The 15,709-nt window shown below is 42.0% G+C and overlaps 1 protein-coding gene across 3 annotated transcripts in view; it reads right to left on the reverse strand.

Annotated features, from left to right (window-relative positions):
• The window catches only part of LOC124787986 (uncharacterized protein C2orf42), a 235,488-nt gene that overhangs the window by 31,206 nt on the left and 188,573 nt on the right, over positions 1–15,709 (reverse strand). For all 3 annotated transcript variants that reach the window (XM_047255017.1, XM_047255015.1, XM_047255016.1), the window contains 2 exons: positions 13,341–13,471; positions 401–574 (listed from right to left, as the gene is read on the reverse strand). In XM_047255017.1, coding sequence (XP_047110973.1) covers positions 401–574; positions 13,341–13,471 — 305 coding nt within the window. The remainder of the gene's footprint in view (positions 1–400; positions 575–13,340; positions 13,472–15,709) is intronic.

Below are 15,709 nucleotides of genomic sequence, written 5' to 3' on the forward strand. Positions count from 1 at the left end.
TGCCTTTTCTGACATACAGCCTAGACTCAGTGACATTAGTCTGCCACCTCTTAGGGTCCCTAAAAAGAGCTCATTATGGTAATAAATTTAAGGATGCAGCAATTCTGCACACATTTGTTCACCAAGGAGTGAGGAAAAGAAGTAGTAACTTTTTAGCACAAGGGAATCTGTGCTGTTCTAGAAAGGCAGATAAAAATAGTCTAGAAAGACGAAGATCACGATTAAAACCTAAAATTATTATTAATTTAAGTTATCAGTTCATGTTCTGAAATTTCACTTCTTTTGTTTCCTTCTTAGAAGTTAAGTACAAATTATGAGTCAATATTTTCTGACCAACTTTCATGCAACATACAAATACAGGAATGTTTCACAACTCACACCATCACACTTTTTCACTTACCAGAGATGTTTCAAAAATTTGCTTCACTTGAATGATATTTGTAATGTTCCAGGTGTATTTTGTAAATGTCCCTATTGGCACTGAATGTCTTCTGATGAATGCTGTGGTAGAATTTGGTAGCCTCTTTTTTCTACTACCACATGAAATACGTTCACGAAGGCAATCAAAGAAATTCTAAAACAAATTGATAAACAACAGTAAGCAAGGACTGTTTAATTCCAGTAAAGGTCATATACAGAAATATTTGAGAAGAAATAAATGTAAAAATTTTCTTACTGTACACCAAGAAGCAGCTGCTTGTTATTGAAAATTGCTTAAGAGTCCAGGCACATCTGATACTTTGACATTCTATCAACTATGAGGTCATTAAAGATGGCACTTAGGCTTCGAAAAGAAAATAAAAAAGGGGGGGGGGAGGAGGAAATCTTTTGTATCTTTTTCCAAGGAACCATACTGACATTTGCCTCTAGTAATTTAAGGAAGCCACTGGAAAACTAAATTTGGGTGGCCAGATGGCGATTTGAACCCTGATTACCATCTGTCCCGTTGAACATGAGTTCAATGCGTTAACCACTGTGTCACCTTCCTCAGTAGTATTATTTTTAGGGTAGAGGGGAAAAAAGGGTGACAGTGAATGAAATGATTGGCGAAGGTAGTGACTTGGAACTGGATTCAGAACTTAAAAATAAATAAACAGAAGTAAGATGTAATACACCAAAAGGAGAACCAGCTACCAGTGTTCAGTTAAGAGTAGATCAGTCATTTCTAAATGAAATTGGAGGTACAGTATCTAATTTCAAATGAGGTACAGAGACATGTTCTTGCCATTTGGCAAACTGAAACATCAACTGGCAGAACAAATGGAAACAGAATAAATGAGAAATGAAAGCAAAAACATTAAGCTATTTAACTGCACATGTTACACAGGACAAGGGATCTGATGATGGTTTCAAAGAAAAGTGAGACCAGTTTTAATAAGTAAAAAGAAATTCTGCGATCCATACTACGAAAAACTGTCATGAAACAGATTGGAATGTAACAAAGTATGTCATTCTATAAACATTATAAAAAAACTTAGGGCTGATGATGGTGGAGGAGGAGGAGGAGGAGGAGGAGGGGAGGAGGAAGAGAGGAAGGAGAAAGAAGGAAACACGAATATGGATTGATTAAGTTTGAACAACAGAATATAATTAAATAACAAAAAGACATAATACACTTAAATCAGCTAAATTAAGAAAAGGGGAAGTTAGAGATGCACTCAGAGACTGAGTTATTAAAGCAGTGAGACAACAGAATACAATATAGAATATATATGGGAAGGGGAGGCGAATGGAAATTTGTAAAATTTTAAATAAGCATGAAACCAGGTCTCTTAATTAGTAACAAATATTTCTCCCTTCAGAGCAAGAGAACAAAAAGTAAAACTGATGTACACTGTTAAAGGGTTGAAGGAGAAGGAGATTCTTCACTTAATGACACAGATGGACAAATGAAATTAAAATACAGTAGGCTCCAACATAAATACTAACTCACTCTGGTGCAAGATAAGCTTGCTTACCATTGGTTTGTATGAACAACTACAGAAAGATCTCAGATGAAGAAAGAGTCGATAATGTGTGTTTAAATGGGAGGGACTAACACCTCTAGTTCCAATACACTGTTTTTATTTGTTTATGCCTCTGCATTGACTAATCAAGCACTTTTCACTTTTCCTTCTTCTCTCATTGGCATTGGCACCATTAGAGATGAGGCAGTAGCTTGGGATGAACACGAACAACGAAGAAATTTAACTATTGTTTTTTTTTTAATGCTCTATCCTACTATTGATCTTAGTTATTGCGGGAAAGTACAGTAAACTTAAATCAGGAGGTCCTGACTGGTATTTGAACTCTGCTGTTCTGTATTGACTAATCAAGCACTTTTCACTTTTCCTTTTTCTCTTATTGGCATTGGCCTCATTAGACATGGAGCCCAATACTGATCCTGGTTATTGCGGGAAAGTACAGTAAACTTAAAACAGTATGTCCTGACTGGTATTTGAACCCTGCTGCTCAAGAATTCAAGTCCCATACTTTGTCATTGTGTCTCCTCACTCAATTATATTGCAAGAGGTGGTTCAAAATCAATAGTAAGACGTGAATATAACAGTGACAGTATCAGCTGATAGGACTTGAGGAAATATTAAAGACAAATAACTTAGTCCAAGATCTTCCAATGCTTTCCTATCAGGTACAAGTGCCTCCAGGTGCCCATCAGCTTGCCCATAAGCATGCACAGGTGTGTGTACACTATCCACCACGCAGCCATATTGCTGACATTCTGTGCATGGGTGAGCCACTTGGCCACCCCTCCCCATGCGCACTAGGCCAGTGCAGTCAATCACATACGCTACGGCCCAATTGCACAACTAGCTGCCATCAGGTGTTTGCCCTTCACGGCCCACATGAGCTCATGGGAACCTCGCTGTCTGCGGGCACAAACTCTTTGTCTTTAAATATGTCTGCTTGTTTCTGTATGTGTGGATGAATATGTGTGTGTGTGCGAGTGTATACCTGTCCTTTTTTCCCCCTAAGGTAAGTCTTTCCGCTCCCGGGATTGGAATGACTCCTTACCCTCACCCTTAAAACCCACTTCCTTCCATCTTTCCCTCTCCTTCCCTCTTTCCTGATGAGGCAACAGTTTGTTGCGAAAGCTTGAATTTTGTGTGTATGTTTGTGTTTGAAAGTAATACTTATATATCCAAAAACAAAGATGATGTGACTTACCAAACGAAAGTGCTGGCAGGTCGATAGACATACAAACAAACACAAACATACGCACAAAATTCAAGCTTTCGCAACTAATGGTTGCTTCATCAGGAAAGAGGGAAGGAGAGAGAAAGACGAAAGGATGTGGGTTTTAAGGGAGAGGGTAAGGAGTCATTCCAATCCCGGGAGCAGAAAGACTTACCTTAGGGGGAAAAACGGACTGGTATACACTCGCACACACACCCATATCCAACCGCACATACACAGACACAAGCAGATATTTGTAAAGGCAAAGAGTTTCGGCAGAGATGTCAGTCGAGGCATAAGTACAGAAGCAAAGATGTTGTTGAAAAACAGATGAGGTATGAGCGGCGGCAACTTGAAATTAGCGGAGGTTGAGGCCTGGCGGATAACGAGAAGAGAAGATATACTGAAGGGCAAGTTCCCATCTCCGGAGTTCTGACAGGTTGGTGTTAGTGGGAAGTATCCAGATAACCCGGACAGTGTAACACTGTGCCAAGATGTGCTGGCCGTGCACCAAGGCATGTTTAGCCACAGGGTGATCCTCATTACCAACAAACACTGTCTGCCTGTGTCCATTCATGCGAATGGACAGTTTGTTGCTGGTCATTCCCACATAGAAAGCTTCACAGTGTAGGCAGGTCAGTTGGTAAATCACGTGGGTGCTTTCACACATGGCTCTGCCTTTGATTGTGTACACCTTCCGGGTTACAGGACTGGAGTAGGTGGTGGTGGGAGGGTGCATGGGACAGGTTTTACACCGGAGCGGTTACAAGGGTAGGAGCCAGAGGCTAGGGAAGGTGGTTTGGAGATTTCATAGGGATGAACTAAGAGGTTACGAAGGTTAGGTGAACGGCAGAAAGACACTCTTGGTGGAGTGGGGAGGATTTCATGAAGGATGGATCTCATTTCAGGGCAGGATTTGAGGAAGTTGTATCCCTGCTGGAGAGCCACATTCAGAGTCTGATCCAATCCCGGAAAGTATCCTGTCACAAGTGGGGCACTTTTGTGGTTCTTCTGTGGCAGGTTCTCGGCTTGAGGGGATGAGGAAGTGGCTCTGGTTATTTGCTTCTGTACCAGGTCGAGAGGGTAGCTGCGGGATGCGAAAGCTGTTTTCAGACTGCTGGTGTAATGGTTCAGGGATTCCGGACTGGAGCAGATTCGTTTGCCACGAAGACCTAGGCTGTAGGGAAGGGACCGTTTGATGTGGAATGGGTGGCAGCTGCCATAATGGAGGTACTGTTGCCTGTTGGTGGGTTTGATGTGGACGGACGTGTGAAGCTGGCCATTGGACAGATGGAGGTCAACGTCAAGGAAAGTGGCATGGGATTTGCAGTAGGACCAGGTGAATCTGATGGAACCAAAGGAGTTGAGGTTGGAGAGCAAATTCTGGAGTTCTTCTTCACTGTGAGTCCAGATCATGAAGATGTCATCAATAAATCTGTACCAAACTTTGGGTTGGCAGGCCTGGGTAACCATGAAGGCTTCCTCTAAGCGACCCATGAATAGGTTGGCGTACGAGGGGGCCATCCTGGTACCCATGGCTGTTCCCTTTAATTGTTGGTATGTCTGGCCTTCAAAAGTGAAGAAGTTGTGGGTCAGGATGAAGCTGGCTAAGGTAATGACAAAAGAGGTTTTAGGGAGGGTGGCAGGTGATCGGCGTGAAAGGAAGCGCTCCATTGCAGCGAGGCCCTGGACGTGTGGAATATTTGTGTATAAGGAAGTGGCATCAATGGCTGGCTCTGAGCACTACGGGACTCAACTGCTGTGGTCATCAGTCCCCTAGAACTTAGAACTACTTAAACCTAACTAACCTAAGGACATCACACACACCCATGCCCGAGGCAGAATTCAAACCTGCGACCGCTGCAGCAGCGCGGCTCCGGACTGGTGCGCCTAGAACCGCATGACCACCGCGGCTGGCTGGCATCAATGGTTACAAGGATGGTTTCCAAGGGTAACAGATTGGGTAAGGATTCCAGGCGTTCGAGTAAGTGGTTGGTGTCTTTGATGAAGGATGGGAGACTGCATGTAATGGGTTGAAGGTGTTGATCTATGTAGGCAGAGATACGTTCTGTGGGGGCTTGGTAACCAGCTACAATAGGGCGGCCGGGGTGATTGGGTTTGTGAATTTTAGGAAGAAGGTAGGGGTGCGGGGTGTCAGTGGAGTCAGGAGGTTGATGGAGTCAGGTGAAAGGTTTTGTAGGGGGCCTAAGGTTCTGAGGATTCCTTGAAGCTCCACCTGGACATCATGAATGGGATTACCTTGGCAAACTTTGTATTTGGTGTTGTCTGAAAGCTGACGCAGTCCCTCAGCCACATACTCTCGACGATCAAGTACCATGGTCGTGGAACCCTTGTCCGCCGGAAGAATGACGATGGATCGGTCAGCCTTCAGATCACGGATAGCCTGGGCTTCAGCAGTGGTGATGTTGGGCGTAGGATTAAGGTTTTTTAAGAAGGATTGAGAGGCAAGGCTGGAAGTCAGAAATTCCTGGAAGGTTTGGAGAGGGTGATTTTGAGGAAGAGGAGGTGGGTCCCGCTGTGACGGAGGACGGAACTGTTCCAGGCAGGGTTCAATTTGGATAGTGTCTTGGGGATCTGGATCATTAGGAGTAGGATTAGGATCATTTTCTCTGTGGCAAAGTGATATTTCCAGCAGAGAGTATGATTGTAGAACAGTAAATCTTTGACAAGGGCTGTTTGGTTGAATCTGGGAGTGGGGCTGAAGGTGAGGCCTTTGGATAGGACAGAGGTTTCAGATTGGGAGAGAGGTTTGGAGGAAAGGTTAACTACTGCATTAGGGTGTTGTGGTTCCAGATTGTGTTGATTGGAATTTTGAGGTTTTGGAGGGAGTGGAGCTGGAAGTGGGAGACTGAGTAGATGGGAGAGACTGGATCTGTGTGCAATGAGAGGAGGTTGAGGTTTGTTGGAAAGGTTGTGAAGGGTGAGTGAGTTGCCTTCCCAGAGGTGGGAAACCAGGAGATTGGATAGTTTTTTGAGGTGGAGGGTGTCATGCTGTTCTAATTTGCGGTTGGCCTGTAGGAGGATGCTCTGAACAGCCGGTGTGGATGTGGGAGAGGAAAGACTGAGGACTTTTATTAAGGATAGGAGTTGAGGGGTGTGTTCATTGGCTGAGTTGATGTGTAGGTAAAGGATTAGGTGGGTGAGGGCAATGGATTGTTCAGTTTGGAATTGGTATAGGGACTGATGGAAAGATGGGTTGCAGCCGGAGATGGGAACTTTAAGTGTGAGGTCTTTGGGGGTAATGCCAAATGTCAGACAAGCCTGAGAAAATAAAATATGGGAGCGTAACCTGGCTAGGGCGAAGGCATGTTTGCGGAGGGAATGTAAATAAAACTTAATGGGGTCGTTGTGGGGGGTGTTGTGAGGGTGACATGGTATTAGAAGGTGGAAAGTGTAACATGAGGCTAAAATGAAAATAAAAATATATGGGGAGAGATAAAGGTGAACTAGAAAGCAACTGGAGATCTGGTGTGAAAAAAGGCGAAAAAGTGTTGGTTAAAGCTGGGCTATGTTGATCCTGTGGTGAACTTGGGTTGGTAGACAACGATGTGCACAAAGGTTAGGTGGTTGTGTTGCCGCCAAAACACGTTAAAGGGTGGAGAAATTCAGAAAAATTTCGAAAAAACTGCGTGTAAATGTATTAAAAGGAGTGGTTTTGTGGTGGCAGATTATGAAAATGAGGCTAACAATTGTCTGACAAAGAAATAATGACGTTAAAACCTGTGGAAAGCGGCTAAAAATGATCAGTGATGTTGGAAAAACAGAAATGGAAATAAAGCGAAAGTTATTAGAACCAGCCGAAATGGTTGTTTAATAGTTGAAAGGAACTGTTTGTGAACTAGAAGCGGTGGATTTTATAGCAGCAGTAGTGTTGAAAGCGAAAAAAATTTTTTTTTTTTTTTGGTTATGGTTTGGAAGTGGGTTACGTATTATTGAGTATATATAGGCGGGATAAAATTGTATAGTAGATTACGGTAGAATGGAGAAGGTGAATACAAAGTGAAACTAGTGGCAAAAACAGAGAGAGAAAATAAGACAAAAGAAAAGATATCGAAATGCAACAGTGACAATAACAAACGTAATTGTTGGGTTCAAATTAATGATATGGATATAATAGAGGGAAACATTCCACGTGGGAAAAATATATCTAAAAACAAAGATGATGTGACTTACCAAACGAAAGTGCTGGCAGGTCGATAGACATACAAACAAACTCAAACATGCACACAAAATTCAAGCTTTCGCAACCAACGGTTGCTTCGTCAGGAAAGAGGGAAGGAGAGGGAAAGACGAAAGGATGTGGGTTTTAAGGGATAGGGTAAGGAGTCATTCCAATCCTGGAAGTGGAAAGACTTACCTTAGGAGGAAAAAAGGACAGGTATACACACGCACACACACCCATGTCCAACCGCACATACACAGACACAAGCAGACATTTGTAAAGGCAAAGAGTTTCGGCAGAGATGTCTGTCGTGGCATAAGTACAAAGGCAAAGATGTTGTTGAAAGACAGGTGAGGTATGAGCCACGGCAACTTGAAATTAGCAGAGGTTGAGGCCTGGCGGATAACGAGAAGAGAAGATATACTGAAGGGCAAGTTCCCATCTCCGGAGTTCTGACAGGTTGGTGTTCGTGGGAAGTATCCAGATAACCCGGACGGTGTAACACTGTGCCAAGATGTGCTGGCCGTGCACCAAGGCATGTTTAGCCACAGGGTGATCCTCATTACCAACAAACACTGTCTGCCTGTGTCCATTCATGCGAATGGACAGTTTGTTGCTGGTCATTCCCACATAGAAAGCTTCACAGTGTAGGCAGGTCAGTTGGTAAATCACGTGGGTGCTTTCACACGTGGCTCTGCCTTTGATTGTGTACACCTTCCGGGTTACAGGACTGGAGTAGGTGGTGGTGGGAGGGTGCATGGGACAGGTTTTACATTGGGGGTGGTTACAAGGGTAGGAGCCAGAGGGTAGGGAAGGTGGTTTGGGGATTTCATAGGGATGAACTAAGAGGTTACGAGGGTTAGGTGGATGGCGGAAAGACACTCTTGGTGGAATGGGGAGGATTTCATGAAGGATGGATCTCATTTCAGGGCAGGATTTGAGGAAGTCGTATCCCTGCTGGAGAGCCACATTCAGAGTCTGATCTAGTCCCGGAAAGTATCCTGTCGCAAGTGGGGCACTTTTGTCGTTCTTCTGTGGGAGGTTCTCGGCTTGAGGGGATGAGGAAGTGGCTCTGGTTATTTGCTTCTGTACCAGGTCGGGAGGGTAGTTGCTGGATGTGAAAGCTGTTTCAGATTGTTGGTGTAATGTTTCAGGGATTCCGGACTGGAGCAGATTCGTTTGCCACGAAGACCTAGGCTGTAGGGAAGGGACCGTTTGATGTGGAATGGGTGGCAGCTGTCATAATGGAGGTACTGTTGCTTGTTGGTGGGTTTTATGTGGACGGACGTGTGAAGCTGGCCATTGGACAGATGGAGGTCAACCTCAAGGAAAGTGGCATGGGATTTGGAGTAGGATCAGGTGAATCTGATGGAACCAAAGGAGTTGAGGTTGGAGAGCAAATTCTGGAGTTCTTCTTCACTGTGAGTCCACATCATGAAGATGTCATCAATAAATCTGCACCAAACTTTGGGTTGGCAGGCCTGGGTAACCAAGAAGGCTTCCTCTAAGCGACCCATGAATAGGTTGGCGTATGAGGGGGCCATCCTGGTACCCATGGCTGTTCCCTTTAATTGTTGGTATGTCTGGCCTTCAAAAATGAAGAAGTTGTGGGCCTGGATGAAGCTGGCTAAGGTAATGAGGAATGTACTATCTTCCTATGTTGAATTTGCTCATATTTTGGTTTTCACGTTTTAATTTAATATGATTTAGTAAGTCCTGCAATGGTCTTTCTGGCAGCATTGAAGCATTTGCCTTAAACAGTCTAGGAAAACTATGGGCAATCTATATGGGATAGCTGGATGAGAATTTGATTCTCTTTCCTTTTGAATGAGATCCTAGTGCCTTAATCACTCTGGCATCTCACTAACGTTATTCACACAATACTTTGGGAACAGGCTAATTAGGTTTTATATCCTGTCAATGATGAAATAATTAAGAGACACAAAGCAATTTCCAACTGGAAAAGCAAGGGATAGGAAAATAGTCAAAGCCCTCTCAAAGAAACGATTCCAATATACGTAATGTGAGACAAGTATGCTAAACACCACACCACGTTGATCAGTTCAAGGTTTCAGAATGGAGTGAAATGAGACAGTGAGTCATCGTCTCTGCTCCTACAGTTTTCCTCTTGACGGTGAGCAACAATCTCCACCAGATGAAGCCATTCATGTATATGCAAGGGTTTCTTATATTTTTTACTTAAGATACATAATGTTTACACTACTGCATAGTGTGACATGCTGCTAAATGGTCAGAAGGCTAAAGTCTTGGCTTTTGTATGCATATATTTTCTTTCCACATGGCGTTCCATTGCATATGCCGGTACTAAATATTTTAACAGGTTTAGTTGTTTTTTCCTTTTGTCCTTCCTTGCACACTATAAAAATGTTTACTATAGACATTTCAAGCAGCCAGAAAAATAGTTTCCATCACAGGTGCAGTGACTTTCTGACAATGCCACACGCAGCTCTGCCCAAAACACCCATTCTTTTTGTATATGTTGTGATTACTGTAGGTGTTTCAGTCGTTACATGTCCACACCATTTCCTCTGCTACACCTGTTCCTGGATAACACTGCACCATGTGCTTAACATCAGTATCTGTACCTCATCCTGCCATGCTTGTATCTGTACTACCATATATATGTGAATAATCTATGCAGTTGAATAACCCTTGCATCCCAATTTTAAGGAAAAATACTGGCTTTAATTTGTATTTTATTTGTAAAAAAATATTCTAATGTAATGGTCCTATTCATCATCCCCAGCAAAAGAATCACTGTTGTCATCACCATCTTGCCATACATCGTTGTCCTTGGTTCTGTCCAGTGAGTTCATGATACCACATTTTTTGAAGAATTTATCGACTAGTGGTTGTAGAATTAGATCCCATGCACATTTCACCTACTCACAAATCTAGAACATTTGGTGCCAACTTGTGGTTTTCATCGGCTATCCATTGCACATGTTGCTGTTTAAATACAGCTTTGAATGGTTGATCTACACACTCATCTATTGGTTGCAGGTCAGAAGTTAGGCCTCCAGCAATAATGACCAAGCCAGTTTTCCTTGCACTTCCTCAGCTGTGTGTCCACGGAAGTTGTGCAGGAGCAATATGTTACTTAAATTCAGTAACGCACCAGGCTGATATTGCCAAACATGCATAATCCAGTCAACCACAAGATCATTGTCCATCCACCATTTCAGATTTGCTCGCACTAATATGCCTTTCAGTGATGTTTTTGGAATAGCTTTCCTTTTTAAATATCACGTACGGTGATAGTTTTTGTCCATCGCCAGTTACACACACCACTCCACAGCTTTGCTTCTCATTGTCAGCAGTTCATATCGCGATGCTGGATTCCCCTTTCCTGTTCATGGTGTTGTCAACCATCATCTCAAAAAAGACTGGCATTTACTCTTGTTACCAATTTGGGGTAATATATAGGAATGTCTTTGGTGGAAATTTGTCATGTAGCAATGAAAATGCATTACCTTTTGCTCGTAATCTCCTGGAAGCCATAGAGTACTGATAGTTTTCCTTCAGAAGCCCAATCCATTTCGACTGAAAGATCTTAACCCTTTAACGGCTCTGGACGTGTTAACGTGCGTGCTTTGCACCTGTCCCTGTGTGTTCTGAAAGTGTTTATGCGTAGACATGTTCAGAGTACCAGATAGAGGGACCGGTGGCGCGCGTGAACACGTTCAGAGCACACAGGGACTGGTACAAAGGCACGTGCGTTAACGCGTCCAGAGCAGTTAAAGGGTTAATAGCCAGCCCCTGCTAGCTTTGAAACTGGTGATGCTTAGTTCTTTGGTTAAAGCCAATGGGATGAGTTGACACATTTCACAAGTTATCATTCATCCATACCGTCACTTCTCGTCTACATAATCATAGGGTCTTTTTTCGAGATCTGGGTACTTCACTTTCTGGCTCCGAAATACCCAGTGATTACCATTCGTTTCTTGAAGCCACTTTTTGTTTTTCCACCAGTAATGAATACAACCCTCACTCACATGATGAGTGATAAGAACTTGCCACCATACTTAGCAATTTTGTATGTGGTTAATACTTAAATTCTAACATGTTACTGATGCGTTACAGACTGAGGTCACAATAATGTTACACTACAACATGATCTATTGTTGTAGGCAGAGCTGTACCAACGTTATTAAAATCAATCTGCATAACCCAGTTTTTTGTCCTGAAATTGCATGGATTATTCGCGTTATAAGGTATATCATTTTCAAGGATACCATGTGCATAATTTTATTTCGCTATTGTTTTATTTCATATCTTCTCTGGTATGCCAGCCCTACTTCTTTGTACAGTTCTTATCAAGCAGATCCTTTTCTTCTGCAATTCCTCTTCCAAAATGATACTTGTGTAAAAACAATCTGCACATGTATGGAAACATATGCCATAAGAATTCTGCAACATTTCTTCAAACATATGGTGTATGATTTGTGTCATGAATGGAAACTCTGGTTTTTGTGATTGAACATTTGGACGATGATGTGTTGTATGAAAAGTACTGCGCTAATCATTTAAAGTGAGATCAGAAGGCAGTGTAATATCTTTCAACAATTTTCTGTTCAAGTATAGCACAAAATTTTGTTCTTCGGTCACATGACTGTCAGTATCTAATGGCAGGTTCACGTACAATATTCAAAGGCTGTGTATGGTTCTAGGACATGAAAAGAGATGAGTAATCCAGTTAAAAATTCGAAAAGTACTATTTCACAATGGACTTTGGATTTATAGCCATTTTGAGAACCAGTCCCAGAAATGTATTCAGTTCCTTTATAATCATGTTTCGTCTGTCAATATACACAGAATATTTCTTTAATAAACAATCAGCGAACTTTTATGAAGCATATCAGTTGATTTGTTTTGTCATTTTCTGCAGAAATTGCCATAAAAGCAAATGTGAAAACTGCAATGGTGTTTTCTATTATGGGGTACTAATTAATGTGAGTGTTATTTCTTTGAACAGTAAATTTTGACGCTGTAATGATATTCTCACTGCCACACATTTTTTTCGAACCACCTGTACCCTGTTAGTCATAATTTTCTTCATTGCTTTTACAACTCAAGTCATGGTTTACCATTATCACTTATTCCAATGTTAATTTCTTCACTCTGGATCACTTATTCATAGGTTGACTCATCACTTGCACTTTTTCTGTCATTATGGAGCCTGCCCTGATGGATGGGTGATCTCAAAACACTGCCACATAGTAATAAAATTTCTCTCTCTCTCTCTCTCTCTCTCTCTCTCTCTCTGTGTGTGTGTGTGTGTGTGTGTGTGTGTGTGTCACATAGTGGTATTACTGTTAACAGTGGTGAAAGAAAGGTCCATAAGGTGACTCAACAACCCTGAGGTGCCCGTTCCATGTAACAAAGATTTTAGCTGTGTAAGTTCCAGGGTGAAACAGAATGGGCCATATGACTGGAAAATCATGATGTGTTACTGGGTGAGATGGTAGTAAGTTCCTATGGGACCAAACTGCTGAGGTCATCGGTCCCTAGGCTTACACACTACTTAATCTAACTTAAACTAACTTATGCAAATGACAACATCGACACCCATGCCCGAGGGAGGACTCGAACCACCAACAGGGGAAGCCGCACGAACCATGGCAAGGCACATCAGACAGCACGGCTACCCTGTGCAGCACTGGGTGGGATGTGTATGATCACAAAGGGTTAAAACACCGGAGTCACATTGAGGAGCAGTTCAGTTCAGATCTAGATAGTGATGTTTTGTGATTTTTGAAAGTTATTTAAGGTAGATGTTGGAATAGTTCCTTTGATAAAACAACAGCTGCTTCATTTAATGACATGTTGATCGAACACTGAACTCCTAACCTTCCTTCTTTTTCTTTTGAAAGTTAAGGAATTAGGAATTTGGGCATGTTATTTACTTGTAGCCCTAGTAACAAATAGTTGTTAACAAAATTTATTTATGAAAAATACTTGCCTGTGGTATATGAAAAACAAGTGGATCTGGTCTTCCATCAAATTGGAAATGCATTGTTTGATTTATCCTTTCTGTCACTGATGCCAACCATTGAGTGAATGAGAAGCTTGTCGTCGTTTCATCAATATGATCTGTAACACAACAAGAGCCCCAACAAAATGATAACAAAATCAACATGTTCAAATTTGTCTTTCATGACTAACTAGTTCTTCAAAGACATTATTCAGTCAATGATTTGCTATTTTATGTCAGCACTTTATATCTTGTCCTGTAGCCTGGCCTAAAGTGCAGTTAGGACACAAAATATCAATTCATTAGATGACTCACCTGGTAAATCTGTGTGCCTTTCATGGGCGTCAGTTTACCAAATGAGTTGTCTTAAAATATCTCACAGCTTCTACCTGCCTGCTTTTCACATGCAGTTCCTAAATTCAAATCATTACTCATTTCTGAGACTTTCTGAAACAAATTGCGCCTGGGCACCAGTAAACCAGGCCTATCACCAGTATACAAACAAGCAACAGTATAGTAATACTGTAGAAAGTCTTGCATATAGCTAAGTGCAACTGAAGATGTCCTCAATGGAAAAAAAAAATGTATTCATCAAATCAAGGGCACCTGTACAATAGTTTGTAGTGTGGCTGAGGGTGGGGGGAGGGAGGGGGATCAGGGCTAGACCAAGAGGTATGGAGTATTTTTAATACTTGGGAAGATGAATGGCAACTTGTAAGTAGACATAAAGCAGTTCCAGTTGTGACCCTATTCAAATTCTGTGTAATACAAACTTCTAAATAAAATTCTTGAAAGAAAAACACATGACTACCCTAAGAAGTGGGGTCTGGGGGGCTACGCATGCATGCATGCATGCATGCACACACACACACACACACACACACACACACACACACACACACACACCACTAAATTTGGCTTCAGAAGATATGTAAAAGACAGCCTAGGATGAAGGGCATTGAAGGTCATTAATGGTGGGGATGGGAAGGTGGTACAAAGTAGTATAAGAAAACAACAAGGGAACTAGGAGGAAGGGAAAGAGAAACAGGAGGTGGAGGAAAGATAAGTGGTGGTTGGGGAAAAGAGAATTAGTAAATAGGGAGATGAACAATGGCAGAGGGGAAGAAGAGCAAGGATACAGAGGAGCAAAGAAAAACCAGTGACAAGCAGGGAAAGAAGGTCAATGAGAGAGATGAGCTGAAGACAACTGCGAGAGAGGACAAATAAGGTATGGGACACAGCAGGAGAAAAACAATGGGAGGGGGAGGGGTACTATATCAGCATAGACAGAGGGATTAGTAATCACGATATCACCACAACGACAATGGTTGCTCAAGATAATAAATCCACTAAGATGGATAGGAGAGTATGTTTTATGGTGGAAAGAGTACATTAGGAGTTTCTTGCATCCTGTTTAGAGAATGAATGTACATATGTACGTAATGTTTCTAGCATTTGTAGACTTAGAGAAAGCTTTTGACAATGTTGACTGGAATACTCTCTTTCACATTCTAAAGGTGGCAGGGGTAAAATACAGGGAGCGAAAGGCTATTTACAATTTGTACAGAAACCAGATGGCAGTTATAAGAGTCGAGGGACATGAAAGGGAAGCAGTGGTTGGGAAGGGAGTAAGACAGGGTTGTAGCCTCTCCCCGATGTTGTTCAATCTGTATATTGAGCAAGCAGTAAAGGAAACAAAAGAAAAATTCGGAGTAGGTATTAAAATCCATGGAGAAGAAATAAAATCGTTGAGGTTCGCCGATGACATTGTAATTCTGTCAGAGACAGCAAAGGACTTGGAAGAGCAGTTGAATGGAATGGACAGTGTCTTGAAAGGAGGATATAAGATGAACATCAACAAAAGCAAAACAAGGATAATGGAATGTAGTCTAATTAAGTCGGGTGATGCTGAGGGAATTAGATTAGGAAATGAGACACTTAAAGTAGTAAAGGAGTTTTGCTATTTGGGGAGCAAAATAACTGATGATGGTCGAAGTAGAGAGGATGTAAAATGTAGGCTGGCAATGGCAAGGAAAGCGTTTCTGAAGAAGAGAAATTTGTTAACATCCAGTATTGATTTAAGTGTCAGGAAGTCATTTCTGAAAGTATTCGTATGGAGTGTAGCCATGTATGGAAGTGAAACATGGACGATAAATAGTTTGGACAAGAAGAGAATAGAAGCTTTCGAAATGTGGTGCTACAGAAGAATGCTGAAGATTAGATGGGTAGATCACATAACTAATGAGGAAGTATTGAATAGGATTGGGGAGAAGAGAAGTTTGTGCCACAACTTGACCAGAAGAAGGGATCGGTTGGTAGGACATGTTCTGAGGCATCAAGGGATCACTAATTTAGTA

The sequence above is a fragment of the Schistocerca piceifrons genome, chromosome 3 (assembly GCF_021461385.2).
Source record: "Schistocerca piceifrons isolate TAMUIC-IGC-003096 chromosome 3, iqSchPice1.1, whole genome shotgun sequence".
Taxonomy (NCBI): domain Eukaryota; kingdom Metazoa; phylum Arthropoda; class Insecta; order Orthoptera; family Acrididae; genus Schistocerca; species Schistocerca piceifrons.